The sequence below is a fragment of the Saimiri boliviensis genome, chromosome 2, assembly GCF_048565385.1.
Source record: "Saimiri boliviensis isolate mSaiBol1 chromosome 2, mSaiBol1.pri, whole genome shotgun sequence".
In the NCBI taxonomy this organism is placed as follows: Eukaryota; Metazoa; Chordata; class Mammalia; order Primates; family Cebidae; genus Saimiri; species Saimiri boliviensis.
The window spans coordinates 160,115,965-160,143,796 of NC_133450.1; the positions used below are offsets into that span (position 1 = coordinate 160,115,965).

At 39.7% G+C, this 27,832-nt stretch overlaps 1 protein-coding gene across 2 annotated transcripts in view; it reads left to right on the forward strand.

Annotated features, from left to right (window-relative positions):
- The window catches only part of UHRF2 (ubiquitin like with PHD and ring finger domains 2), a 93,074-nt gene that overhangs the window by 3,750 nt on the left and 61,492 nt on the right, over positions 1-27,832 (forward strand). For both annotated transcript variants that reach the window (XM_010338771.3, XM_003928173.4), the window contains exons 2-3: positions 3,683-3,913; positions 19,729-19,988. In XM_010338771.3, the coding sequence (XP_010337073.1) occupies positions 3,683-3,913; positions 19,729-19,988 (491 nt within the window). The remainder of the gene's footprint in view (positions 1-3,682; positions 3,914-19,728; positions 19,989-27,832) is intronic.

Below are 27,832 nucleotides of genomic sequence, written 5' to 3' on the forward strand. Positions count from 1 at the left end.
CGGAGGTTGCGGTGAGCCGAGATCGTGCCATTGCACTCTAGCCTGAGTAGCAAGAGCGAAACGCCATCTCAAAAAAAAAAAGAAAAAAAGTACTTGCTATTTAAAGGAATGTCTGTGTGTGTGTTACATATGATGTGTATACAACATATATATACTATGTGATAAATATATGAATGTTGTTAGGCCCTTCACTGGCATCCCTAGTCAGTAGTTGCTTGGGAATGACTTCCCCACTCCCCTCTCATCCACTTCCACTTGATAAGTACTTTCTAGTATTCCTTTGCATCAATACTGCAGTTCTTGTTACCTGGAATTTCTTCATTTGACCCAGTAAAAATTCAGAAGTGTGGTCTCAAAAAATGCTTAACCTATTATTCTTGATTCTTTAGTACTGTAAATCCTGCATCTCCATCTTCAAGTATGGCAGCTCTCAAACATTTACTTCGGAAACGTTGATGGACCTAAGTTATGTGCTTCTGACACATATATGTTTATAATTTCTAAATGACCCCTTTTTTTCCCTACTTGGAGCATAATTTGAGTGTCAGAGATAACTTTCAATCTTTCATTAAATATGGAAGAACTTAAGTACTTTTCAAGTAAATCATCTCAACACTTCACTGCTCTTCATAATATGTGAAGCTTTGTGGAATAAAGCTGTGGGGAACGTGTTAATGCAGTAGATAACAATCACTATTGTAGGAAGACTGGAGGAGTACCCATGAAATAGGGAAGGAGTGGAACTGAGTTTAAAAAGCCTGTCATAGCAAGCATGAGGTAAGGTGGTTATATTTTACTGTGGATATAACTTAATATAGGGCCTCATGCCTTGCTTGAAATGCTTAGACATTTGCTTAGACATATGCTCTGACTTACGACATTTTTCCTGTCAAATCAAGTTTTTAAAAGTACCACTTGAAACAGCTTGTATTTACTCCTGACAATCACTTAGTAGAATCCAACCAGGAGTTGAATGTAGAAATAGCCCCAACATCCCTCTGACTCTGGTTCCTCAAACTTCAATGGAAAAATGTTCTTTCAATTTCCGATAGTTTTATCACTTTAATTGCTATCTTCATTTTTGGAAATATCCTACTAGTTAATTTGCATGTTTTATATTATTAGAGTTTATTATCTTTGAACACTTCCCTTTAAAAATAGTCATAATGTCTATCAGTTGTATCTTATGCTTTTTCAGCTCCTCCAGAATTAGGTATTTTGTTCATGGTTTTTTTGGGGGGCTGTTGGAGAATGTCAAAATAATGGTGTGAATGCAGTGTTTGCTCCTTGAGTTTTTTGGGTTTTTTTCCTCCACCACAGGAGTTAAAAGACTAGAGGGTGTTCTTTTTTTTGTTTTTAATCAAGGAAGCAATATTTACATCCCTATCCTTATTAGGGCTTATTTGCTTACTGACTTGGGATACTACTTAGGCTTATTTAGAGTAAGCATGTTAATTTGTGAGGTGGTATATAAGTTAATTTCCTGACTAAGAAATCTGTGAAGTTCTTGATACCTTGTTCTATTTGACAAACGTGAGTACTCGCAGTGTTTGAGATAGTGCTTGTTGGGTTTTTGGACCACCTGAATTCAAATAACTGATCTAGTAGATTAAAAGTTTTAAAAAAAATTCAGGATATACTTAGATTTCCTTTTGGTTGACTTCTCAAATATGGTCTTACTATGTTAAGAGTTGTGTGTGTTGAAAAGTAATCCATCCTGGCATTACATCTTTTGTATTTTTTGGTGCAAACGGGATTTCACGCGAAACCCCGTTTGCACTAAAATTACAAAAAATTAGCTGGGCACGGCAGAATGGGCCGAGGTCACACCACTGCACTCCAGCTTGGGTGACAGTGAGACTTGGTCTAAAAGATGAAGAAGAAAAAGTAATACATATGAAGAGTAGAAAATGAGCACTTTAAATATTATGTTTCTGGAAAAATGATAGTTTTGGCCTGAAAGGAGTTGAGTTTTCTTTCATTGTATCATAGTGAAATTGCCATCTGAACTTTATATAAAGAAACAAAATGAAGACTTAGGTTCCTTGGGCTTCTGTACTAATGTATCAAAACCAAGATGGCTTAAAACAATAGAAATTTACTGTCTCACAGTCCTGCAGGCTAGAATGCAAGGTGTCAGCAGGGTCATCCTCTGAGCTCTGTTGGTGGGAATCCTTCTTTACACTTTGCTGGAAATCTTGTTCTTTGACTTGTGTTATGTTATATACATCACTCCAGTCACATGATTGCCTTTTTCCTTCCTGCTGCTGCTTTCCGATTGTCCCTCCCCCACTTTTTTTTTGAGATAGAATTTCACTCTTGTTGCCAAGACTGGCATGCAGTGACACAATGGCTCACCGAGACCTCCACCTCCTGGGTTCAAGCGATTCTCTTGCCTCAGCCTCCTGAGTAGCTAGGATTACAGGTTAGCTGGGATTACAGGTACCCACTACCACACTTGGCTTATTTTGTATTTTTAGTAGAGATGGGGTTTCTCCATGTTGGTAAGGCTGGTCTTGAGCTCCTGACCTCAGGTGATCTGCCCTCCTTGGCCTCCCAAAGTACTGGGATTACAAGTGTGAGCCACCATGGCCAGCTAATTTAGTATTTTTTTTTAAACAGTGAAACACGGCTGTGCACAGTGGCTCACGCCTGTAATCCCAGCACTTTGGGAGGCCTAGGTGGGCAGATCACAAGGTCAAGAGATTGAGACCATCCTAGCTAACACGTTGAAACCCGGTCTTTACTGAAGATACAAACTTTAGCTGGACATGGTGGTAGTCTGTAGTCCCAGCAGCTCAAGGGGGCTGAGGCAGGAGAAATGCTTGAATCTGGGAGGTTGCAGTGAACTGAGATTACACCACTGCACTCCAGCCTGGGTGGCAGAGCGAAACTCCGTCTCACAAAAAAAAAAAGTGAAACACTGAGCTGATGAGTTTTAACGTCTTTCTGAGTGTAAGGTTATAAAGCAACTTTGAAAATTCGCCTTTCTTGAAGTTGATTCAGGTACTGATTAAAAAGTAAAACTTGAGAAATTAAATCTAGTTTTAGCGTTTTCCTCTGTAGGTCATAAGGTTACAGCACAGTGAGACATTTTGGATTTTATTTATTTTATTTTTGAGACAGGGTCTCTGTTGCCCAGATGTGCAGTAAGTAGCATGATAACAGCTCATTGTTAGGCTGAAGTGATCCTCCCACCTCACCCTCCTGAGTGCCTGACCACAGGCATGTGCCACCACACCTAAGTTTTTTACTTTATTTATTTTTTATTTTTTTGTAGCGATGGAGTCTTGCTGTGTTATCCAGGCTGATCTGGAACTCCTGGGCTCAGGTGATCCTGCCACCTTGGCTTCCTAAGCTGGTCTGGAACTCCTGGGCTCCAGTGATCCTGCCACCTTGGCTTCCTAAATTGTTGGGATTACAGATGTGAGCCAGGGACCCTGGCCTATTTTTTGTTTAAATGGCTAGCATTATACTCCGTAGTTAATAGGGAGTAATTATTAAGAATTTATTGGGGTCCAGAGAGGATGCTGACGTCAGAGGCCGTTAAGTAATAAGAATAGTTTTAAACTCCCCAAATTATAGTGGTATGGATTTTAAGTTTATCTAGGACATTTGAACAACAGAAATGTAAGAAAATACATTTTAGAGAAGCATTTCAGTATTCTTTCTTTTTTTCCAGTTGGAAAATGGATATACCTTATTTGACTATGATGTTGGACTGAATGATATAATTCAGCTGCTAGTTCGCCCAGACCTTGATCATCTTCCTGGCACATCTAAACAGACTGAGACAAAACCCTGTTCTAATAGTTCACCTAAAGTAAAGAAAGCTCCGAGAGTGGGATCTTCCATTCAGCCATCTACATCAGCTCGTGCCCGTCTTATTGATCCTGGCTTTGGAATATATAAGGTATGTTGTTTTCTTCAGGCTTACTGTTGTGAGAATACAAATAAATCTCTTTTCTGTTCATGGTGTTGTGAATAAGTAAATATTGATTGCCATTTGAAAATAAAGATTGGGATGTTAATATTGTAACTTTTTTTTTTTTTTTGAGACAAAGTCTGGTTCTGTCGCCAGGCGCCAGGCTGTAGTGTACTGGTGCGATCTCGGCTTACTGTAACCTCCGCCACCTGGGATCAGACAATTCTGCCTCAGCCTCCAGAGTAGCTGGGACTACAGGTGCGCGCCACCACCCCAGCTAATTTTTCTATTTTTTAGTAGAGACAGGGTTTCATCATGGTCAGGATGGTCTCGATCTCTTGACCCCGTGATCCACGCACTTCTGCCTGCCAAAGTGCTGGGATTACAGGTGTGAGCCACTGCACCCAGCCAATATCGTAACTTTTAAAAGTAGTCTGTTTGAAATTGCTATGAAATACTTAGATGAGTGAAAATGTATACGTACAGTTTAAAGATCAATAAAGGAGACACTTGTGTAATTGCACTAAGGTTAAGAAGTAGAATGATTAAAGTAACCTTTTTAAAGCCTCCTGTGTGTCTCTATCAGAACATTTCTCCTATCTCCTGAAGAGGTAAACTACTTGTTCTGACTTCTATACTCATTTTGTTTTTCTTTAGTTTTGTTACTTGTATGTGATTCTCTAGGCAGTATGTTTTGTCTGTATTTGAATCTATATAATGGAATTCTACTTTTTCTTAACATGGAAAGATTCTCTGCATATAGCTGTGTTTTTATTCCTTTTCACTATTATATCATTCCATTTTATTAACATACCATGGTATACTTACCTAATCCATAATTCATACATACCTGGGCTGTTTATAGTTTCAGCTGTTTTAAACAGTGCTGTTTTTAATCTTCTGTTATCCTGGTGCATATGTTCAAGAACTTCTACCTAAGGAATACAAGTGCTAGTTGTTCACTCACAGGGTACCGCTGAACTACTATACTTTGTTCCATTGGTCTATTTGTCTATCTCTGTTCTTATACTTTTTTTTTTTTTTTTTTTTTTTGAGACGGGGTTTCGCTCGTTTCCCAGGCTGGAGTGCAATGGCGCGATCTCGGCTCACCGCAACTTCTGCCTCCCGGGCTCAGGCAATTCTCCTGCCTCAGCCTCCTAAGTAGCTGGGATTACAGGCACACGCCACCACGCCCAGCTAGTTTTTTGTATTTTTAGTAGAGACGGGGTTTCACCATGTTGACCAGGATGGTCTCAATCTCTCGACCTCGTGATCCACCCGCCTCGGCCTCCCAAAGTGCTGGGATTACAGGCTTGAGCCACCGCGCCTGGCCTGTTCTTACACTTTTATGAATACTGTAGCCTTATAGACTGTTTTGATCTTCCTCTCTCCTATCTCCCAAATTTCTTTGCTCTTTTGGGGTCTCTTGGTTTTCTTGGCCTTTTAATATTTGCATACAAAAACTGTAGAAATAGCTTGTCAAAGCTCTACAAATAATCTGCTGGGATTCTGTGTGGATTGCATCTATAGATCAGCTTGGAGAATCAACATCTTTACAATGTCGAGTCTTTTAATTCATAAATATTAAAAGACTTGACTTCTTCATTAATTTAGATCTTTTTTTTACTTTTTTTTTTTTTTTTTTTTGAGACAGGGTTTTGCTCTGTAACCAAGGCTGTAGTGCAGTGACATGAACACGGCTCACTGTAGCCTTCACCTGCTGGGGTCAAGCAATCTTCCTGCTCGGCCTACCAAAGTGCTGGGATTACAGGCATGAGCCACCACGCCCAGCTGACTTAGATCTTTGACATCTTAGTTAGTTCTCTTTATATATTTAATGTTTTGCTTTATTTCTGGTAGCTTTGTTTTTGATGAAATTATGTATAGTTGTCTTCTAAAATAGTAATTTGTTTGCTGATATATAGAAATGAAATTGATTTGACATTTGTAACCAGCAACCTTTTCAAAGTCTAATAAATTGCATAGAAATAATCAAATGGCAGTTTTGCTTTATCCTTTGCTATCCTTGTAACTTTTTCTTAATTCTTATCAGTTAGGATAAATGGGCACCTAAACTGTTTTTCAAAGCATTTTAGACCAAAAATTTAAAAATTGGCAGATGAAGTAAATTATTCAAGATTATTCAAATGAAGATAATTTTGGATATGTGGAAAAGTGCCAGCAGATCTATATATGTATATAGCAAGATTAAGAAAAGATATAACAGAACTATGTTCCAAAAAAGGCTTGAGCGGGTGAATTGTTTTACACCTATGAAGAATAGATCGTTATAATATTACCTAAATTGAGCCACAACATAAAGAAGGAAAACTACCTATTGCTTTATAAATTGAGTTTAATATTGCTACTAAAACATGATAAGCACATCAGCATTGCTAGCATTGATAGAAAACCTAAGTTCTAGTTAGCAAATATAATTATGGCTGTATTCACTTATTTAACTTGCTTTTTTAAAAATCACGGCTGCTTATTAAAAACATATTACTTTAAGCATATATGATTTGTCAGAATGTGGGGAGAGTTCATTATTACAACATGTTTTAGTATAATTCACTGTACTAATAAACCAAAGAAAACTAATTTAAAATGTTTACTGCATTTAAATACAAATTCAAGTCATTTGTGACTTTTTTTTTTTTTTTTGAGACGGAGTTTCGCTCCTGTTACCCAGGCTGGAGTGCAATGGCACGATCTCGGCTCACCGCAACTTCCGCCTCCTGGGCTCAGGCAATTCTCCTGCCTCAGCCTCCTGAGTAGCTGGGATTACAGGCACATGCCACCACACCCAGCTAGTTTTTTGTATTTTTAGTAGAGATGGGGTTTCACCATGTTGACCAGGATGGTCTTGATCTCTCGACCTCGTGATCCACCCGCCTCGGCCTCCCAAAGTGCTGGGATTACAGGCTTGAGCCACTGCGCCCGGCTGACTTATTTTTTTTTTTTTATGGGAAACTCCTGGTAAGAGGAACAGACAAAATAGGTTAATATTTAAAACCACATTCTTTCTTTTTTTTTTTTTTTTTTGAGACGGAGTTTCGCTCCTGTTACCCAGGCTGGAGTGCAATGGCGCGATCTCGGCTCACCGCAACCTCCGCCTCCTGGGTTCAGGCAATTCTCCTGCCTTAGCCTCCTGAGTAGCTGGGATTACAGGCACGCACCACCATGCCCAGCTAATTTTTTGTATTTTTAGTAGAGACGGGGTTTCACCATATTGACCAGAATGGTCTCAATCTCTCTACCTCGTGATCCACCCACCTCGGCCTCCCAAAGTGCTGGGATTACAGGCTTAAGCCACCGCGCCAGGCCCCTAAAACCGCATTCTACACCAGTATTCCCTTTAATGACAAGCCAGACAAGGAAGCCAATTAATGCTTCCTTATTTGACATCTCTCTGGAAATACTTGATAATGCAGTTAATCAGGAGAACAAAACAAAATGTAAATATTAGAGAAGGCAAAGTTACAGCTTATGGATACCTGGGAAAGGTGAGAAAATGTTTCAGAAAGTTAGGAGAAATCAGTAAAGTGGCTGTCTTCAAATTTAACGTTGAGCTAGTGATAGCTCAAGGAATTTTTACATCAATTAGAACGGGAAAAAATTTTGCAATAACACTGGTACCATGCTGTGTTGATTACTGTATCCTTGTAGTATAGTTTTAAGTGAGGTAGTGTGACGCCTCCAACTTTCTTCTTTTTGCTTACAATTGACTTGGCTATGCGGGCTCTCCTGTGGTTCCATATGAAGTTTAAGGTGGTTTCTTTCCAGTTCTGTGAAGAAGGTCATTGGTAGCTTGATGGGGATAGTGTTGAATCTGTAAATTACTTTAGGCAGTATGGCCATTTTCACAATACTGATTTTTCCTAACCATGAAGATGGACTGTTTCTCCATCTGTTTGTATCCTCTCTTATTTTGTTGAGCAGTGGTTTATAGTTCTCCTCGAACAGGTCCTTTATGTTCCTTGTTAGTTGTATTCCTAGGTATTTTATTCTCTTTGTAGCAATTGTGAATGGCAGTTTGTTCTTTTTTTTTTTTTTTTTTTTTTTTGAGACGGAGTTTCGCCCTTGTGACCCAGGCTGGAGTGCAATGGCGCGATCTCGGCTCACCGCAACCTCCGCCTCCTGGGCTCAGGCAATTCTCCTGCCTCAGCCTCCTGAGTAGCTGGGATTACAGGCACACGCCACCATGCCCAGCTAATTTTTTGCACTTTTAGTAGAGACGGGGTTTCACCATGTTGACAAGGATGGTCTCGATCTCTCGACCTCGTGATCCACCCGCCTCGGCCTCCCAAAGTGCTGGGATTACAGGCTTGAGCCACCGCGCCCGGCTTGGCAGTTTGTTCTTGATTTGGCTCTTTTTAAGTCTGTTAATGGTGTATAGGAATACTTGTGATTTTTGCACATTGAATTTGTATCCTGAGACTTTGCTGAAGTTGCTTATCAGTTCCAGGAGATTTTGGGCTGAGATGATGGGGTCTTCTAGATATACAATCATGTTGTCTGCAAATAGAGACAATTTGACTTCCTCCTTTCCTATTTGAATACCCTTTATTTCTTTTTCTTGCCTGATTGCTCTGGCTAGGACTTCAAATACTATATTGAATAGGAGTGGTGAGGGAGGGCATCCTCGTCTAGTGCCAGATTTCATAGGGAATGCTTCCAGTTTTTGCCCATCCATTATGATATTGGCTGTGGGTTTGTTGTAAATAACTTTTATTATTTTGAGATACGTTCCGTCAATACCTGGTTTATTGAGCGTTTTTAGCATAAAGTGCTGTTGAATTTTGTCAAAGGCCTTCTCTGCATCTATTGAGATAATCATGTGGTTTTTGTGTTTGGTTCTGTTTGTGTGGTGAATTATATTTATAGACTTGGGTATGTTGAACCAGCCTTGCATCCCCTGGATGAAGCCTACTTGATCCTGATGGATAAGCTTTTTCATGTGCTCTTGCAATCAGTTTGCCAGTATTTTATTGAAGATTTCTACATCTATGTTCATCATGGATATTAGCCTGAAGTTTTTTTTTTTTCTTGTTGAGTCTTTTCTGGGTTTTGGTATCAGGATAATGTTAGTCTCATAAAATGATTTGGGAAGGATTCTCTCTTTTTGGATTGTTTGGAATAATTTTAATAGGAGTGGTATCAGCTCCTCTTTGTATATCTGGTAAAATTCTGCTGTGAACCCATCTGGACCTGGGCTTTGTTTGGGTGATAGGCTATTAATTGCTGCCTCAACTTCAGCCCTTGTTACTGACCTATTCAGGGTTTTGACTTCTTCCTGGTTTAGGCTTGGGAGGATGCAAGTGTCCAGGAATTTATCCATTTCTTCCAGGTTTACTGGTTTATATGGATAGAGTTGTTTGTAGTAATCTCTGATGGTGGTTTGTATTTCTGTGGAATCTGTGGTGATATCCCCTTTGTCGTTTTTATTGTGTCGATTTGATTATTCTCTTTTGTTAATCAGGCTAGTGGTCTATTTTTTTGATCTTTTCAAAAAACCAGCTCCTGGATTGATTGATTATTTGAAGGGTTTTTTTGTGTCTCTGTCTCCTTCAGTTCTGCTCTTATCTTAGTTATTTCTTGTCTTCTGCTAGGTTTTGAGTTTTTTTGATCTTGCTCCTTTAGCTCTTTCAATTTTGACGATAGGGTGTCGATTTTGGATCTTTCCTTGCTTCTCATGTGTGCATTTATTGCTAAATATATTCCTCTAGACACTGCTTTTAATGTGTCCCAGAGATTCTAGTGTGTTGTGTCTTCATTCTCCTTGGTTTCGAATAACATCTTTACTTCTACCTTCATTTCATCGTTCATACAGTCAGCATTTAAGAGCCACTTACTCCCTTTCTATTGAAGCTGTGTGGTTCTGAGATAGTTTCTGAATTCTGAGTTCTAACTTGATTGCACTGTGGTCTGAGAGACTGTTATGATTTCCATTATTTTGCATTTGCTGAGGAGTGATTTACTTCCAATTATGTGGTCAGTTTTAGAGTAGGTGTGATGTGGTGCTGAGAAGAATGTATATTCTGTGGATTTGGGGTGGAGAGTTCTATAAATGTCTATTAGGTTTGCTTGGTCCAGGTTTGAGTTCAAGTCCTGGATATCCTTGTTAATTTTCTGTCTCATTGATCTGTCTAATAATGATAATGGGGTGTTAAAGGTTCCCACTATTATTGTGTGGGAGTTTAAGTCTCTTTATAGGTTAAGAACTTGCTTTATGTATCTGGGTCCTCCTGTATTGGGTGTGTATATATTTAGGATCGTCAGCTCTTCTAGTTGCATTGATTCTTGTTGCACTGATTGCATTATGTAGTGTCCTTTTTTGTCTCTTTTGATCTTTGTTGGTTTAAATTCTATTTTATCAGAGACTAGGATTGCAACTCCTGCTTTTTTTTGCTCTCCATTTGCTTGGTAAATCTTCCTCCATCCCTTTTTTTTGAGCCTTTGTGTATCCTTGCATGTGAGATGGGTTTCCTGGATACAGCACATCCATGGGTTTTGACTTTTTCTCCAATTTGCCAGTCTGTGTCTTTTGATTGAGGCATTTAGCCCATTTACATTTAACGCTAATATTGTTATGTGTGAATTTGATCCTGCCATTTTGATGTGCTAGCTGGTTGTTTTGCCTGTTAGTTGATGCAGTTTCCTCATTGTGTCGATGTTCTTTAATTTGGTTTTTGGAGTGGCTTTTACTGGTTGTTCCTTTCTATGTTCATTGCCTCTTTCAGGAGCTCTTGTAAAGCAGGTCTGGCAGTCATGAAATCTCTGAGCAATTGCTTGCTCGTAAAGGATTTTATTTCTCCTTTGCTTATGCAACTTAGTTTGGCTGGGTATGAAATCCTAGGTTGAAAGTTCTTTTCTTTAAGGGTGTTGAATATCGGCCGCCACTCTCTTCTTGCTTGTAGGGTTTCTGCTGAGAGATCCGCTGTGAGTCTGATGAGCTTTCCTTTGTGGGTAGCCTGACCTTTGTCTCTGTCTGCCCTTAGCATTTCTCCTTCATTTCAACCCTGGCGAATCTGACCATTATGTGCCTTGGGATTGCTCTTCTTTAGGAATATCTGTGTGGTGTTCTCTGTATTTCCTGGACTTGAATATTTGCCTGCCTTGCTAGGTTGGGGAAGTTTTCCTGGATAATATCCTGAAGAGTATTTTCCAGCTTGGATTAATTCTCTCCATCACATTCAGGTACACCTATCAAATGTAGATTATGTCTTTTCGTATAATCCCATATTTCTTGGAGGCTTTGTTTCTTTTTATTCTTTTTTCTCTGATTTTGCCTTCTCAAAATTTTATTTCATTGAATTCATCTTCAACTCTGATATCCTTTCTTCTGCTTGGTCTGTTGTGCCATTGAAACTTGTGTTTGCTCTGTGAAGTTCTCGTGTTGTGTTTTTTAGCTACATCAATTCATTTATGTTCCTCTCTATGCTGTTTATTCTTGTTAGCATTTCGTCAAACCTTTTTTCAATGTTCTTAGTTTCTTTGCATTGGGTTAGAACATGTTGTGTTAGCTCAGGGAAGTTTGTTAATACCTACTTTCTGAAGCCTGTTTCTGTCAATTCATCAAACTCCTTCTCCATCCAGTCTTGTTCCCTTGCTGGTGAGGAGTTGTGATCCCTTGGAGGAGGAGAGGCGTTCTGATTTTGGGTGTTTTCTCCCTTTTTATGTTGGTTTCTTGCCATCTTTGTGGATTTATTTTGATGTGGTCTTTGTAGTTGGTGACTTTCAGATGCGGTCTCTGAGTGGATGTCCTGTTTGTTGATGATGAAGTTATTTCTTTGCTTCTTAGTTTTCCTTCTAACAGTCAGGCCCCTCTGCTGTTGGAGTTTCACTCCAGACCCTGCTTGCCTGGGGATCACCTGCAGTGGCAGCAGAACAGTAAGGGTTGCTCGCAGTTTCTTCTGCTATCTTTGTCCCAGAATGATACCCGCTAGACGTCAGCCTGAGCTCTTCTTTGTGAGGTGACTTTGGATATACCAGGGTCGAGGAGCTCCTTGAGGAGCCAGTCTGTCCTTTATAGGAGCTCAAGTGCTGAGCTGTGAGCTCTGTTGTTCCTTTCAGAGCTGCTGGGCAGGTACTTCTAAGTCTGCTGCAGCGTAGGTCAATACTGCCTTTTTTCCCCAGGTGTTCTGTCCCCAGAAGGTGGGGCTTTATTTTTTAAGTTTCTGTCATGCTGTTGCCTTTTTTCAGAGATACCCTGCCCAGCGAGGCGGTAGCCTAGTTACAATCTGCCAGCAGAGGCACTGGTGAGCTGTGGTGGCAGCTGCTGTGTGAATTTCCTTGCAGTTTTGTTTATAGAGGTATAGTTAGAACTGCCTCGGTAATGGTGGGTGCCCTTCCCCCACAGAGCTGAAACTCAATCCAGAGCGTTTCAGATTGCTGGTCTTTGTGGGGGTGGTACCAGCACAGCCAGATCACCTGGCTCCCTGTTTCAGTCCCCCCGCTTTTTTTTATTCCAGTTGCACAGGCGACTCTGTCTCCCAGGCATTCCAGTCGCCAGTTGAAAAGGTGCCTGGATTTTTGTGAGTTATTGTGCAAAGACCTGCTTCTGTGGCTGAAACAGCCATGCTGGGGAATCATGGCGCTTTCCTTCCCAGGAATCTCCTGGTCTGTGGGCAGTAAAATTTGGTTTGGAAATGCGGTAATCACTCACCCTCTGCGTTTTCTCTGGGAGCTGCAATCCAGAGCTGTTCTTCTTCGGACATGTTGGATCCCTCTCCTAGCCATTGTATTATCTTACTTTCTAGCACTACAACACTTCAGGTACTTCTTGGATATTTCCCGCTTCAGTCCTAGAATCAACGTTTCTTCAAGGTTCCCTGGTTCCTTTGTCAAATGGTAGGGGCTGTGCAGGGTGTCTCAGGCTTGTAATCCCAGTCCTTTGGGAGGCTGAGGCAGCTCGATCACTGCAGGTCAGGAGTTCAAGACCAGCCTGGCCAACATAGTGAAACTCTGTCTCTAACTAAAGATACACACACACGTGCACGTATTAGCTGGGCATCATCACACACACACACACACACACACACACACACACGCATGCTCTCACACTCTCACACTGTCTCTCACACACTAGCTGAGCATTGTGGCACATGCCTGTAATACCAGCTACTCAGGAGGCTAAGGCAAGAGAATAGCTTGAACCCGGGAAGTGGAGGTTGCAGTGAGCTGAGTTTGTGGGCACTCCAGCCTGGGCAACAGAGTGAGACTTTGTCTCAAAAAAGATAAATTACTTAAAAAATAAAAAAATATAAAATGTAACTCTGGGCTCTAGGTATGCGCCTTAGTATTCATGTGTCATTGCTTTTAGAGCTTTCAACAGGCAGCACGGAAATAATACATATTTATACTAACCTGTGTATGTATGCATTTATGAACATTTATGTAACCATCTGTATATTAAGCTTATGTTATTACTTTTTGTCTTTGACCAGAATTTAGAAGCTGCTGCTTTTGAATCGATTGTTTTGGCCGTGACAGGACGAATTTGCTTTCAAAGGAGGGCCAGTTTATGTATTTGCACATCTGAGGTTAATCAAGGTTAAGCAGTTCAGGTCAGCTCAAATTTCTGTTTAGCAACCTTCTCAATACCCCTACCATTTTTTTTCTCTTCCCTCCTCAGTCTAATTCAGAAGATCATCAGGAGAAATTACTTTTCTCTGCAGGTCTCTGGTTTTTATTTTTCAGTGTTACTGCTTTGGATGTGAACTACAGAATTTAAACTCTGTTTGACATCTCTTCTACTTGCTATAACAATGTAGTATAGATGTTAAAGACTTGAGCTTTATCATCAGACCTGGTTTCAAATTTCAGTTCAGTTGCTTCTTGGTTATACAAATTGGCAAGTAAATTTTACATTAAGGCTCCCTTTCCCCATCTAGGAACACATTGGAACCTAGCACTTAAATTCCCAGAAGGCTGCTGTTTATACAGTAATAAATTTAGACCTGTGTTTAATCTTAGTTGAAGCTCCTGTAGATATACTTACTTTTTTTTTTTGGAATGAGCCTTAGTAATTGTCATAGGTATTTGAAATTTTGACTGGTGCCTTTATTTTTTTCAGATACAGGTACATATTTCTGGATAGTTCATTCCATAAGTATTTGGATATCTAGCATATGTTTTTAATCAGTATTCTGCCTTCACAGAATTTTTAACACATACTGACTTGTTGATTAAACTGGAAACCATTTAGAAGCTGCTACTTTTGAAATGATTGACTTTATTTTTATTTTCTTTTTGAGATGGGATCTTACTCTGTTGCCCAGGCTGGAGTGCAGGGGTGCCATCTCAGCTCACTGCAACCTCCACCTCCTAGGTTCAAGTGATTCATTGGCTTCAGCCTCTCAGGTAGCTGGAATTACAGGTACCCACCACTAGGCCTGGCTAATTTTTGTACTTTTTGTAGAGACGAGGTTTCACCATATTGTCCTGGCTGGTCTCCGACTCCTGTCCTCAGGTGATCGCCCACCTCAGCCCCCAAAGTGCTGGGATTACAGGTGTGAATCACTGTGCCCGGCCCAAATTAATTTGTTTAAGATTTGCATTGGATTTTTTTGTATTTCCTATAGTACAAGTCTGAGTAGATAATATATCAAAACCTTAAGTTGATTATAGAGCACTTAGAAATTGGACATTTTATTGCTTTGTCTTGTTTTCTTGCCTCTGCCACTTGGTAAATATTTTCTTTTTATAGATGTAGAGCTTTCTATACTTGAAATTGCTTTATGGATGAACGAACATTTTTAGACTTTTCCTTCTGACTGAAATGTTCTATGAACCTCATTATAAACAGGTATAAAAGATGAATTTTCAAATTAACTTTATTCAAAACTGGCATGAGTAAACATTTAAACAATATGTTAATGTGAAATTTTAGGCCAGGTATGGTGGCTCAAACATGTAATGCCAGCACTTTGGGAGGTTGAGGCAGGCGGATCACCTGAAGTCAGGAGTTCATAGCCAGACTGGCAAACATGGTGAAACCCTGTCTCTACTAAAAATACAAAGATTAGCCAGGCGTGCTGGTGTATGACTGTAATCCTAGCTATTCGGGAGGCTGACATAGGAGAATCTCTTGAACCCAGTGGCAGAGGTTTCAGTGAGCTGAGACTGCAACCACTGCACTCCTGCCTGGGTGACAGAACAAGACTCCATCTCAAAAAAAAATTTTTTTTTTACCCAATATATATTTTTTTATTACCCAATATAATTCTTTTGTCCTATTTGATAACTCTGAGCAATATGTAACCAGTTTCAAATATTTTCATACGTTACTGCAAGAAACTAGATACCACTACCACATATGGAGAGACTATGAAAGATTGTACAGAGGCTGGGTCCATCCATTCACATTGCGTGTACATTGAACATAAATTGAATCACACTGACTCTAGATTAGGAACTAATTTCCTGAAGCAAGGTAGACTTTTAAACCTAAGTTGGTTTCAATTTTGGTTTTTGTATATGGAAGGTTTTTATAACTCCAGAATGATTGTACTTTTGAAATGGCTGTCTGTCAGCGTGGCCTAAATGATGACTGTTTAGGATTATGATGGTAGGCCTTTACAGTTTAGGTGAGTATGTGGCACTGGTAAACTTCTTACGTGTTTTCTTATACTCATTGTGTAATAGAAAGTACTGGAAGCAGAATTATTGATATCTTAGTATATTATTTTTGTCTACAGTACAGTTTTTGATGTTTAACCTTTTTGATTATGAAATGTAATAGTACAGAGTATGGTCAGTGTTTTTCTTCTGGATTGCCTTTAAAACCCAAGCTTTATAAAACAGCTTTAACATCTTACATTCATCTTGGCCCATTCAAATTTTGCCTGACTTAGTATGTCTATCCAGTGTGCAGAAAGTTTTAAATTTAAGAGCATTTCTCCCCCCACCCAGTTTATATGGATTTCTGTGAGTGGTTACTCACAGCAGTACTTGGTAGGATACTTACTGTACTTAGTAGGATAATACTTTTTTTTGGCCAGGCAGAGTGCCTCGTGTGTAATCTCAGCACTATGAGAAACTAGGAGTTTAAACCCTGCCTCAGCAATAAAGCAAACTCTGACTCTACAAGAAATAACATTTGCTAGGTATGGGGGCATATGCCTGTAGTCCTAGCTGCTCAGGAATTTGAACTCAGCAGTAGGAGGCTGCAATGAGCTGTGGTCAGAACGCTGCATCCAGCCTGGGCAACAGAGCGGGAGCCTGTCTTTAAAAAAAAAAAAAAAAAAAAGACAAAAGGTAATCCAAGAACCTTGAGAGGCAGAGGCAGGCAGACCACCTGAGGTCAGGAGTTTGAGACCAGTATGGCCAACATGGTAAAACCTTCTCTACTAAAAAACAAAAAAAAAGTTCTTATTTCCAGTTATAATTTCTAGCTAAAATGCAGTTATAAATGTATAACTTGGGCTGGGCCTGGTGTCTCACACCTGTAATCCCAGCATTTTGGGAGGCCGAGGTGGATGAATCATGAGGTCAGGAGTTTGAGACCAGCCTGGCCAATATGGTGAAACCCTGTCTCTACTAACAATACAAAAATTAGCTGGGCATGTTAGTACATGCCTGTAATCCTAGCTCTTCAGGAGGCTGAGGCAGGAGAATCGCTTGAACCCAGGAGACAGAGGTTTCAGTGAGCCGAGGTCACACCATTGCACTCCAGCCTGGCTGACAGAGCAATACTCATCTCAAAAAAAAAAAAAAATCCATAACTTTTTTCCAGTTATAAAGGTAGGGCATATAAAGAATGCCCTGTCTTTGTGAGCTATTGTGTTCTGTGTGTTGATGTTCAAGCAGTGGCAGTATTTTGAGGTTTATTTAGGTTTCTGTTAACTTTTAGTTTTATTGTTAGATATTAAGGTAGCCAGGTTTTAGATCTGCCTGCTAGTATCATATATTTGATAGGCAAATTCAGTACCTCATTTGTGCCTCTTCCTGCTCCTTAGTAAGGTTGATTATAGCTTAATATATTTTTGCTGTTACCATTTTAGTATCAACTATATGCTGCATTCTCTGCTACAGCAATTATTTTTTTCCTTTGAGACAGAGTCTCACTCTACTGCCCAGGCTGGAGTACAGTGGTGTCATCTCAGCTCACTGCAACCTCCTCCTCCAGGGTTCAAGCAATTCCCCTGCCTCAGCCTCCCGAGCAGCTGGGACTACAGGTACCCACCACCACACCCAGCTAATTTTTGTATTTTTAGTGAAGACTGGGTTTTACCTTATTGGCCAAGATGGTCTTGAACTCCTGACCTTGTGATCCATCCACTTTGGCCTTCCAAAGTGCTGGGATTACAGGTATGAGCCACCATGGCTGGCCTTACAGCAATATATATATATATATTTTTTTTTTTGAGACAGAGTTTAACTCTTGTTACCCAGGCTGGAGTGCAATGGTGCGATCTCAGCTCACCGCAACCTCCGCCTCCTGGATTCAAGCAATTCTCCTGCCTCAGCCTCCTGAGTAGCTGGGATTACAGGCACGCGGTGCCATGCCTAGCGAATTTTTTTGTATTTTTAGTAGAGACAGGGTTTCACCATGTTGACCAGGATGGTCTCGATCTCTTGACCTTGTGATCCACCCGCCTCGGCCTCCCAAAGTGCTGGGATTACAGGCTTGAGCCACCGCGCCCAGCTACAGCAATATTTTTATAGTAATATATGAAACTTATATTTTGATTGGCTGTGACAGGTTAGTAACCTCAGTTTATTCTCCTAAGTGTGATGGACCTTAATATTGATTATTTTTATTTTTACTGCATTGTCTACCAGAGACTAAATGTTTTTAATTTGTCAGTGAGTACTGTGGGAGAAATGAGCCTATGTTTATTTAATATATGAGTTAATATATGTAATGTATAACATACTGCATCTCTGATTCTTGGTAATACCTAGCCTGGTTGGCTCTTAGGCTTTTCTTTTTTCCTAAACTCTTCATTCTTGTGTAATATTAAACGTATGTATTTCAAGCTGTTTCTTTTCTTTTTTTTTTTTTTTTTGAGACGGAGTTTCGCTCTTGTTACCCAGGCTGGAGTGCAATGACGCGATCTCGGCTCACCACAACCTCCGCCTCCCGGGTTCAGGCAATTCTCCTGCCTCAGCCTCCTGTCAAGCTGTTTCATTGCTACCATGTTCATTACATATACTGTCTTTGGTCAAATGTACCTCTTCTGGTAATGACAGTAGATACTTTTTGTTTTGTCTAGTCTTTCTACCTTTTCTCAGTTTGTGGTTTGAACCCTTTATTTCAGTAACTTATTTCTAAGATCCTCATTTACCTTTGAAATTCCTGTATACCTGTCTTGCCATTTATATCAAGGTTCAAGGTATGAAGACAAGAACATAAGCTTTAAAGTCAAGGATGTCTTCAAATCCTGATATTTTATTTCATTAGCTTAAACCTAAAGCAAGTTACTTTCTCAGAGCCTTTCTTTCCTTATTTTGTAAAATAGGAATAAGACTTGTTAGGATTAGACATACCTGAGTGAAGACCCTTGCATAATATCTGACATTGATATTTAACTTTTGGTATATACTTCTCCCACAGGGTTTACCATCTGTCAGAATTATGTTAAACACCTTAAGTGGTCTCTTCTGTCCTCAAGGAAAAGATTGCTTGATGAAATAGTGATCGTGTGTTGATTTCATTTTTTCCTTTTTATGGGCTTAAAAAAAGTTGAAGGAATTTCTCTTGGCTCGGGCTTTTTTTTTTTTTTCTCCCCGTTTTTGAGACAGTCTCACTCTATTGCCCAGGCTGGAGTGCAGTGGCCTGATCTTAACTCACTGTAACCTCCACCTCCCGGGTTCAAGTGATTCTCCTGCCTCTAAGCTTTCTGAATAGCTGGGATTACAAGGGTGCTCCACCATGCCTGGCTAATTTTTGTATTTTTAGTAGAGACGGGGTTTCACCATGTTGGTCAGGCTGGCCTCAAACTCCTGACCTCAAGTGATCCACCCACCTTGGTCTCCCAAAGTGCTGGGATTACAGTGTGAGCCACCACGACTGGCCTGATCTTTTAAACAGTGTTTAAGAGGACAGGATTTTTATTTTAACCTTTCATTTTATAACTCTTAATTTTCTGATAATACTCTTTCCTTTTGTCAGATTGCATGGGTTAGTTCTGGATCAGCCACTAGACTTGACTACATTTTGTGTATTACAGTCCCGTTCATTTTTATATTCATCTTTGTTCTTAGAGATAGTAACTCAGTAAGCAAATATGTGTATCTACTAACAAGTGATGGAACTTCACCATTTTGTATAAATGGGTTCATTAGACTCTTTTTTTTTTTTATTGTGCATACTTCTCTCATTTTCAAGTTTTGTTTTCTGTTTAATACTTTACTGTTTTCTGGTTGGACTGACTGTGTAAGTTACCTTGAAGATTATGAAGAAATGAATGGAACAGATTAATAGTCATAATAGTTTAAAGTCCTGGCTTTTCATTAGTGTCATTCTTATTGGATGACTTGCAAGAATGACTCTTAGGTACATAAGAATTATATTTTCAAAAGTCTAGTATATATATATCAGTAAGGAGCAGTTAAAGAAAACACCTATTTCATTGAAGGAACTTAGGAAAAAAGTTAGTTTTTATATCAGTTAATAGATTTAGGATAGCACAATCCAGAAAGAATAGTCTTAATCTAATCTTATTAATCACTTTAAACATGAGTAGGCTGAAAATATTGTTTACCATGATAACCCACAAATAACTTGTTATATTGAGGTTTTTGAAGCAGTAGACAAAATTAAGCTTCATTAACTGATTTTAAACTTTTTTTAGGTAAATGAATTGGTGGATGCCAGAGATGTCGGCCTTGGTGCTTGGTTTGAAGCACACATACATAGTGTTACTAGAGCTTCTGATGGACAGTCACGTGGCAAAACTCCACTGAAGAATGGCAGTTCTTGTAAAAGGACTAATGGAAATATAAATCATAAATCCAAAGCGAACACAAATAAATTGGACAGTGTACCCTCTACGTCTAATTCAGACTCTGTTGCTGCTGATGAAGACGTTATTTACCATATCCAGTATGATGAGTAAGTGCTCAGACTGTTGAGGACTTTATTCATGTTTTCATTTATAGAAACAAAGCCTTCTATTTCAAGATAATTTTAAAAAGTCTTTCTGAAGAAATCCTTTAGCGGTTATGTTCAGTCTGTTTTTGTTTTTGGTGGGTGTACTTTAATAAGGGCCTTTTAGCTCTCGATTATTTCTGGTTCTTACGTGGTTTATTTTTCAGTATCATAATATTTGGCTTAATTTAGGGTGTTATGAGTTTCTGCTTGTCTTTTTCTCTGTTAGATTTTTGTTGTTGTTGTTTTTGTTTTGTTTTGTTTTGTTTTTAAGCACGGAATCTTTTTGTTGCCCAAGCTGGAGTGCAATGGTGTGATCTTGCCTCACTGCTACCTCAGCCTCCTGGGTTCAACTGATTATCCTGCCTCAGCCTCCCAAGTAGCTGGGATTACCGGCACATGTTGCCATGCCTGGTTAATTTTTGTATTTTTAGTAGAGATGACGTTTTACCATGTTGTCCAGGCTGGTCTCAAACTTTTGACCTTGAGTGATCTGTCCCCATTGGCTTCTCAAAGTGCTGGGATTATAGGGGTGAGAGCCACTGTGCCCAGCCTCTACTAGGTTTTTTGATAGGTATTTTAACAGTATTTTGTAAAGTGTGTTTTGTAATATGTAGCGTAACAGCCATTTGAGTGACATCTACATGTATATGTTGTAGTGGGGATGGGGACAGGGTCTCACTTTGCTGCACATGATGGAATACAGTGATGTGATGGTGGCTCACTGCATTCTCCACCTCCTGAGTTTAAGCGATCCTCTTACCTTAGCCTCCCAAGTAGCTGAGAATACAGGCATATGTATTGCCATGCTTGGCTAAGGGTCTTTTTTGGGGGGGGAGGTGGAGTCTCACTCTGTTGCTTAGGGTGGTGTACAGTGGTGCAGTCTCAGCTCATTGCAAGCTCCACCTCCTGGGTTCAAGCTAGTCTCCTGCCTCAGCCTCCCAAGCAGCTAGCGTTATAGGCGTGTACCACGACGCCTGGCTAATTTTTGTATTTTTAGTAGAAATGGGGTTTTACCATGTTGGCCAGGCTGATCTCAAACTCCAGATCTCAGGTGATCTGCCCTCCTCAGCCTTCCAAAGTGCTGGGATTACAGACATGAGCAGCATGCCCGGCCAGCTAAATTTTTGTAGAGATGTGGTCTCACTATATTGCCCAGGCTGGTGTTGAACTTCTGAGCTCAAGTAATCCTCCCGCCTCAACCTTCCAAAGTGCTGGGATTAAAGGTGTGAGCCACTATGCCCACTGCAAAATATTTTTTTAAAACAGCTTTTCATTGAGATAGTTGATGTACAGTTTACCTGACATGTCACCACAAACTAATTTTAGAATATCCCCCCAAAAAGAAATCTCATATTGATTAGCAGTCACTCCTCAATCCCACTTCCTCAAGAAAATAGGATTGATTTATTTATTTAGAGATGGAGTCTCTCTGTCACACAGGCTGGAGTGCTATGGTACAGTCCCAGCTCACTGCAACCTCCACCTTTCAGGTTCAAGCTATTCTTCTGCCTCAGTCTCCTGAGTAGCTGGGACTAGAGGTTCATGCCTGGCTAATAATTATATTCTTCAACAGAAACAAGGTTTTACTGTGTTGGCCAGGCTGGTCTTGAACTCCTAACCTCAAGTGATTAACCTACCTTGGCCTCCCAAAGTGCTGGGATTACAGGCCTGAGCTACCACACCCGGCCCAAAATAGGTTTTAAAATGTTAGGATGGAAGTGGTATTAAGAACTTGCCTTGAGGGCTTAGATTCTGACAGTAAACTGTTGTCTTTACCCATTAAAAAAAAAGTGTAGTACAAAAGTTACTGTTGGGACAGATTGACTGACTGAGTTGGAGTTTGACTCTTGTTACCCAGGCTGGAGTGCAATGGCACCATCTTGGCTCACCGCAACCTCCGCCTTCTGGGTTAAAGTGATTCTCCTGCCTCAGCCTACCTAGTAGCTGGGATTACAGGCATGTGTCACCATGCCTAGCTAATTTTGTATATTTTTTAGTAGAGACGGGTTTTCTCCATGTTGGTGAGGCTGGTCTCGAACTCCTGATCTCAGGTGATCTGCCTGCCTCGGCCTTCCAAAGTGCTGGGATTACAGGCGTGAGCCACCATACCCAAACAGAAGTTACTGTTAGGACAGATTTAGTACGTATTAAACACACCAAATGAGCTTAAGTCACTATTCAAGTGATACATTAATATGTGTGGAAAATATGCTACCAAATTCTTACCAAGTATTAGTTCAAAATCTAGAATGTTTGTAATTTTTCATACCAGAGTATAAATTTGTTGTCTAGCTCCCATCCCTTAAAAACAACAGTACTAGCAGGACGTGTTGTGTGCTCAGAGTAGGATTCAAAACGTAAAACTATAGTGAAGAATAGCTGAAAGAACTAAATACTTAGCTTGAAAGACTTAGATTATGACAGTTCCCACATTTTAAAAGCTCTTTTAAAAGGAAGTTCTATGTAACATAGAAGGGAAGTTTCAGGATAACCTAAACCTCCTACCAGTCAAGTCTCTCTGAAGATAGAGAATGGTCCACCTTGATTTGTAGCCAGTAAACTAGCATTGGCCATTTTCAACCATAGTCTGGAAGACTTACTGGATATGATGCATTGCAAAGAGAATTGATGAAGTTCGTAATTGTATTAGATGACCTCTAACCTCAGCATATCATTTTTACCTCTAAGCCAGTGTTTCTCAAAGTTTTTTTTATTTCAACTAAATAGACTTTAAGTACTTACAGATTACCATCACATTTGCATTTATGGCTTTATGGCATTTCTCTCAAATAACTAGTTTTTCATTTTTCTCCTAGAGTGATAAGCATTATTTGGGAAACCTGTGCACAGTTTTATCTTCAGACCTCTGAGTGCAGCAGTATAGTTTGAACAAAATGTCACTTAGCAAAAGCAGGGAGATGTACATGAGATAAAAGAAACCTGCCTCTGGAATTCTTTTGGGATATGCAATGTTTGTTAGTCAAAATGAAGATATTTAAAATCTATTTTTTATAGTAATCTACATATCTAATAGATTACTAGACCAGATTAATTAACAGTTTTTGAAATGAACCTTCATTAAAACAAAATTGCTTGCTGAATTAGGCCAAGATAGATATTCCCTTGAATTTTCAGCTCCTACTCCAGTCAGAGCAGAGTTAAAAACAATTTTTAGTTTATGAGGAATGATAGACATTACAGATATATGATGTTTCCTATTGGGTAGAGGAGTTTCAAAAACAAAACCAAAAAACCTTAAGATAGGATAGAAGACGTATTTCTCAAATATAACTGAAATAATTTGTTTCTTAATTTGTCTCCATTTTTCTTCTAGAAATTACAGATATAAACTAAGTTCATGAAAAACAGGTTATATTAAATTTGAGATGTTTTAAAATTTGAGTTTTACTAGTTGCTTGTAAATGTTCCTTTTTTATGGATTTCTTGGTGAACATAAGCTGAATTGGTTTTTCTTTGTTTGAATCAGAGCCTTGCTCTATGGCCCAGGCTGGAGTGCAGTGGCATGATCTTGACTCACTGCAATTTCTGGCTCCTGGGTTCAAATGATTCTCCTGTCTCAGCCTCCTGAGACACAGATATGCACCACCCCAACCGGCTAATTTTTGTGTTTTTAGTAGAGACGGAGTTTCGCTATGTTGGCCAGGCTGGTCTTGAACTCCTGACCTCAAGTGATCCACCTGCCTCCATGTCCCAAAGTTTTGGGATTACAGGTGTAAACCCCCATGCCCTTCCTGAATTATTGAAGGTTTCTTGTGAATATTCGATAGTTTGTCTGCCTTAGGGCCTACATTAAGCTGTCAACTTTGTGGTTCACAGCTCTATGCAGATAGTGCAAAGCAAACATGGGGTTCATATTATGTATAAAGTAGATGGATATTTGTAGGTTTTTTTCTGGATTGCTCTTCTCTGTCACTTATCTGTCCTCACTCTTGTTTTAGTAGAACTCAACCTAATCAGTACTCAGAGAGAACTTTGGCAGTAGAATTATTGAATTTAAACTCTGGAGATTTAGATTCCAAGGAATTCTTAAGTCATTTTTAAAAGCACTCCATTAGTGGACACATACAACTTGGCTTCAAGAATTACCTCTCCTTACTCAGACCCTGATTACTGGAGAGAGACTGTACTTTTGAATGAAAACTCTTGTTTCTAGTGGTATTTTGAACAGAACAGAAATGGACTTTGGGAGGCCAAGGCAGGGAAAAAAGAAAACGGAGGAGAACTTAAAAGTAGGCAAGATGTCAAGATAATAGAGGCAATTATAAATATTAAGTCATCAGTATTTTATTTTACTAAGTGTACTGTTCAGTTTTATAGCTTCCTCAATATTGCTTATTCCTATCAATTATCCTCTCTGTAGTTAAGATATTAAAAGTTAAGATTTAACATTTTTAAGAGCCCTAAATGTCTAAATTCACAAAACTGACAGCCGTCTTGCAAGTGGAGACCCTGAAGCTATTGATGAAGAGTCAGGATATTGACTGAGGGAAGTAGTGGTATTGAAGGGCAATCATTTCCTTAGTGTTTTTAATAATATCTGTGGCATAGCTTATGATGTTTTAGAGATTATTGTCTTATGTGCCAGACTCGGCATAACTCCTCATGCAGATGCTGCATAATCTTTAGTGTGAATATAATGTTAGTTACATTAACTCTCATATGAGGAAACCAAGGGTTAATTATATAATTAGCCAAGGGTCACATCTATTAAATTGTCTGACTCTAGAACCTTAGAGTTCACCAATATGCAATATTGTGATTTAGCACAGACATGATACATATAATTGTAATAGCCTACTTGTATATTGCCCTCAGAGGTGAACCATTTTATATAAACATTTAATAGCAAGTATAACCTAAAGACTTGCTTTAGACTTTGCCTGGGATTTAAAGCAAAAAGCACACACGCAATTTCTATTGAGTTAAACTATGGGTGTGTCGTCCACTTAGGCTATCCTGCCAAATTTTATCTGTACTCATCATTTGGCTGCTTTATGAGCAGACAAATGCTAAAATCTTTGTCTTGATTTTGTATTAAGAAGCATCTGCTCTCAGTGGATTTGGTTTAGATTCATTTGAATTACTTAGACTAGTGGTCCTCAACCCTGGCACACATTGTCTAAGTTTTCAAAATGATCAGTGTATGGGACCTCTTCCCATAGAATTTCTAGTGTAATCCTTCTGAGGGATCCCCCTTCCTTCTCCCTGGCATTGATGTCTTCAAAAGTTCTAATGATTCTTCTAATCATTCCCTGTGATAATAATTCCCTGTGATTCTAATGTCTAGCCATGGCTGAGAACCACTGCGTTTGTCCACTGATTCTCAAAGTGTGGTGCTTGGCCAGGAGCATCAGAGTCACGTGTTAGAAATGCAAATTCTTGGCCTGTGCAGTGGCTCATACCTGTAACTCTAGCACTTTGGGAGGCCATGGCAGGCAGATTACTTGAGCCCAGGAGTTCAAGACCAGCCTAGGCAACATGGCAAAACCCCATCTCTACAAAAATAAAAAATAAAAATAAAAAGCCAGCTATGATGGTGTGCACGTGTAGTCCCCACTACTCAGGAGGCTGAAGTGGGAGGATGGCTTGAGCCCAGGAGGTGGAGGTTGCAGTGAGCGAATATTGTGCCTTGCACTCCAGCTTGGGTGACATGGTGAGACGCTGTCTCTACCAAAAAAAAAAAAAAAAAAAGAAGAAGAAACTAAAAACCAAAGAAATGCAAATTCTTGGGCTCACTCCAGACATAGGAGGAATCATTCTCTGGTGGTGGCTGAGCGATCTGTGTTTTTAATAAGTCCTTTGGATGACTCTGATGCACACTCAAGTTTGAGAACAAATCATTATTCCTTTTGGCCCAGCCTTATCCATTACTATCAGGCAACTGCTGCTAAATGGCAGTATGGGAGAAAGGAGTTGATATATGACAGTTTAAATATATTTTGAAGGCCAAAAATGATACGCTTTTTTTTTTTGAGACGGAGTTTCGCCCTGTCATGCAATCTGGAGTTCAATGGCGTGATCTCTGTTCACTGTAACCTCTGCCTCCTGGGTTCAAGCAATTCTCCTGCCTCAGCCTCCCTAACAGCTGGGATTACAGGCATGTTCCACCATGCCCGCTTAATTTTTCTGTATCTTTTAGTAGAGTTAGAGTTGTGATTTCACCATGTTGGCCAGACTGGTCTCAAACTCCTGACCTGGTGATTTGCCTGCCTCAGCCTCCCAAAGTGCTGGGATTACAGGCATGAGCCACCGTGCCTGGCCACATTCCTTCTTATTTTAGTGTGTCTAGGTAGTTTGTAGCTTGTTTTTTGTTTTTCTTTTTTCCATTTTGTTTCCCTGTTGACAAAATATTGGAACTCAAAGTCTTTTCTAAAATTATATTTCATTCAAGATAAATGATCTATAGGTGACTTTAAATGAGGGACCGTTTCTCGAGTATACAGTCTTTACCCATATGAATTTTGCATAGAAAGTAATGTGCATAATGTATTTATGGGGGAATTTGTCTGGTAAATTCTTGAATGGGGGCTGTGCTATGTAATAGTTGACCATTCTCAGATCTAAGGTTTTTCTCGCTCTGTTGCCCAAGCTGGAATGCAGCGGCATGATCTTGGTTCACTGCAACCTCTACCTTCCAGGTTCAAGTGATTCTCATGCCTCAGCCTCCCTAGTAGCTGAGATTACAGGTGCCTACCATGTCTGGCTAATTTTGGCATTTTTAGTAGAGATGGGGTTTCACCATGTTTGGCAGGCTGGTCTTGAACTCCTGACCTCAAGTGATCGGCCCACCTCGGCCTCCTAGAGTGCTGGGATTACAGGTGTGAGCCACCACCGGCAGTCAGTCCTTTTAAATTAGATGTCACATTCTTTCCTGATTGTAAAGTGCTGTTTCCTTGAAATGTTATCAGTGGATGAAGCAGCTTAGTCCCTGGTCAGTACAGAATAATCAACCCATAAATTTTCAGGCAGTTCAAAAGTTCTCTAAACATTGTCATAAAGTGTTTTCTCTTTTTCTTTTTTCTTTCTTTCTTTCTTTCTTTTCTTTTTTTTTTTTTTTTTTTTGAGACGGGGTCTCACTCCATCACCCAGGTGGAAATGCAGTGGCGCAGACATGGCTTACTGCAACCTTGACATCCTGGACTGAAGTGATCCTCCTGCCTCAGCCTCTAATGCAGCTTGGACCACAGGTGCACACCATTGCACTCAGCTAATTTTTGATTTTTTTTTTTTTTTTTTTTTTTTTAAGTGATGGCATCTCACTTTGTTGCCCAGGCTGGTCTCAAACTCTAGGCGCAAGCAATCCTTCCACCTCGCCCTCCCAAAAGTGCTGGAAGTACAGGCCTTCAGCCACTGTGCCTGGCATGGCATGAAGTTCATAATGCTGTGGTCTAGGCTTTAATTTTTAGGCCATAGTTACCTTACTACCTCCTGTTCTCTTTATCCTCTTAAAACCAAGGATTTAACATGCACTGTTAGTCTTAAAGGTCAATTCAAAAGATAAGTGTAAGGAAACTATTATTGTTAGTGACTTGCTTTTTCTTGCTTTATTAAACTTAGTGGTCTAATTTAGAGGTCTTGGCTTATAACTTTAGCTGATTTCTGTAAGAATAAAAGTAAGCTAGAAAACACCTAGTAGTTTGAACAACGCAATCTGTATGTAAAGAAGGAAAAATCTTAAGAAAGTTAGTATATCAGTATTGTATCTTTTTTTTTTTTTTTTTGAGGTGGAGTTACCCAGGCTGGAGTGCAATGGCACGATCTCGGCTCATCTCAGCCTCCGCCTC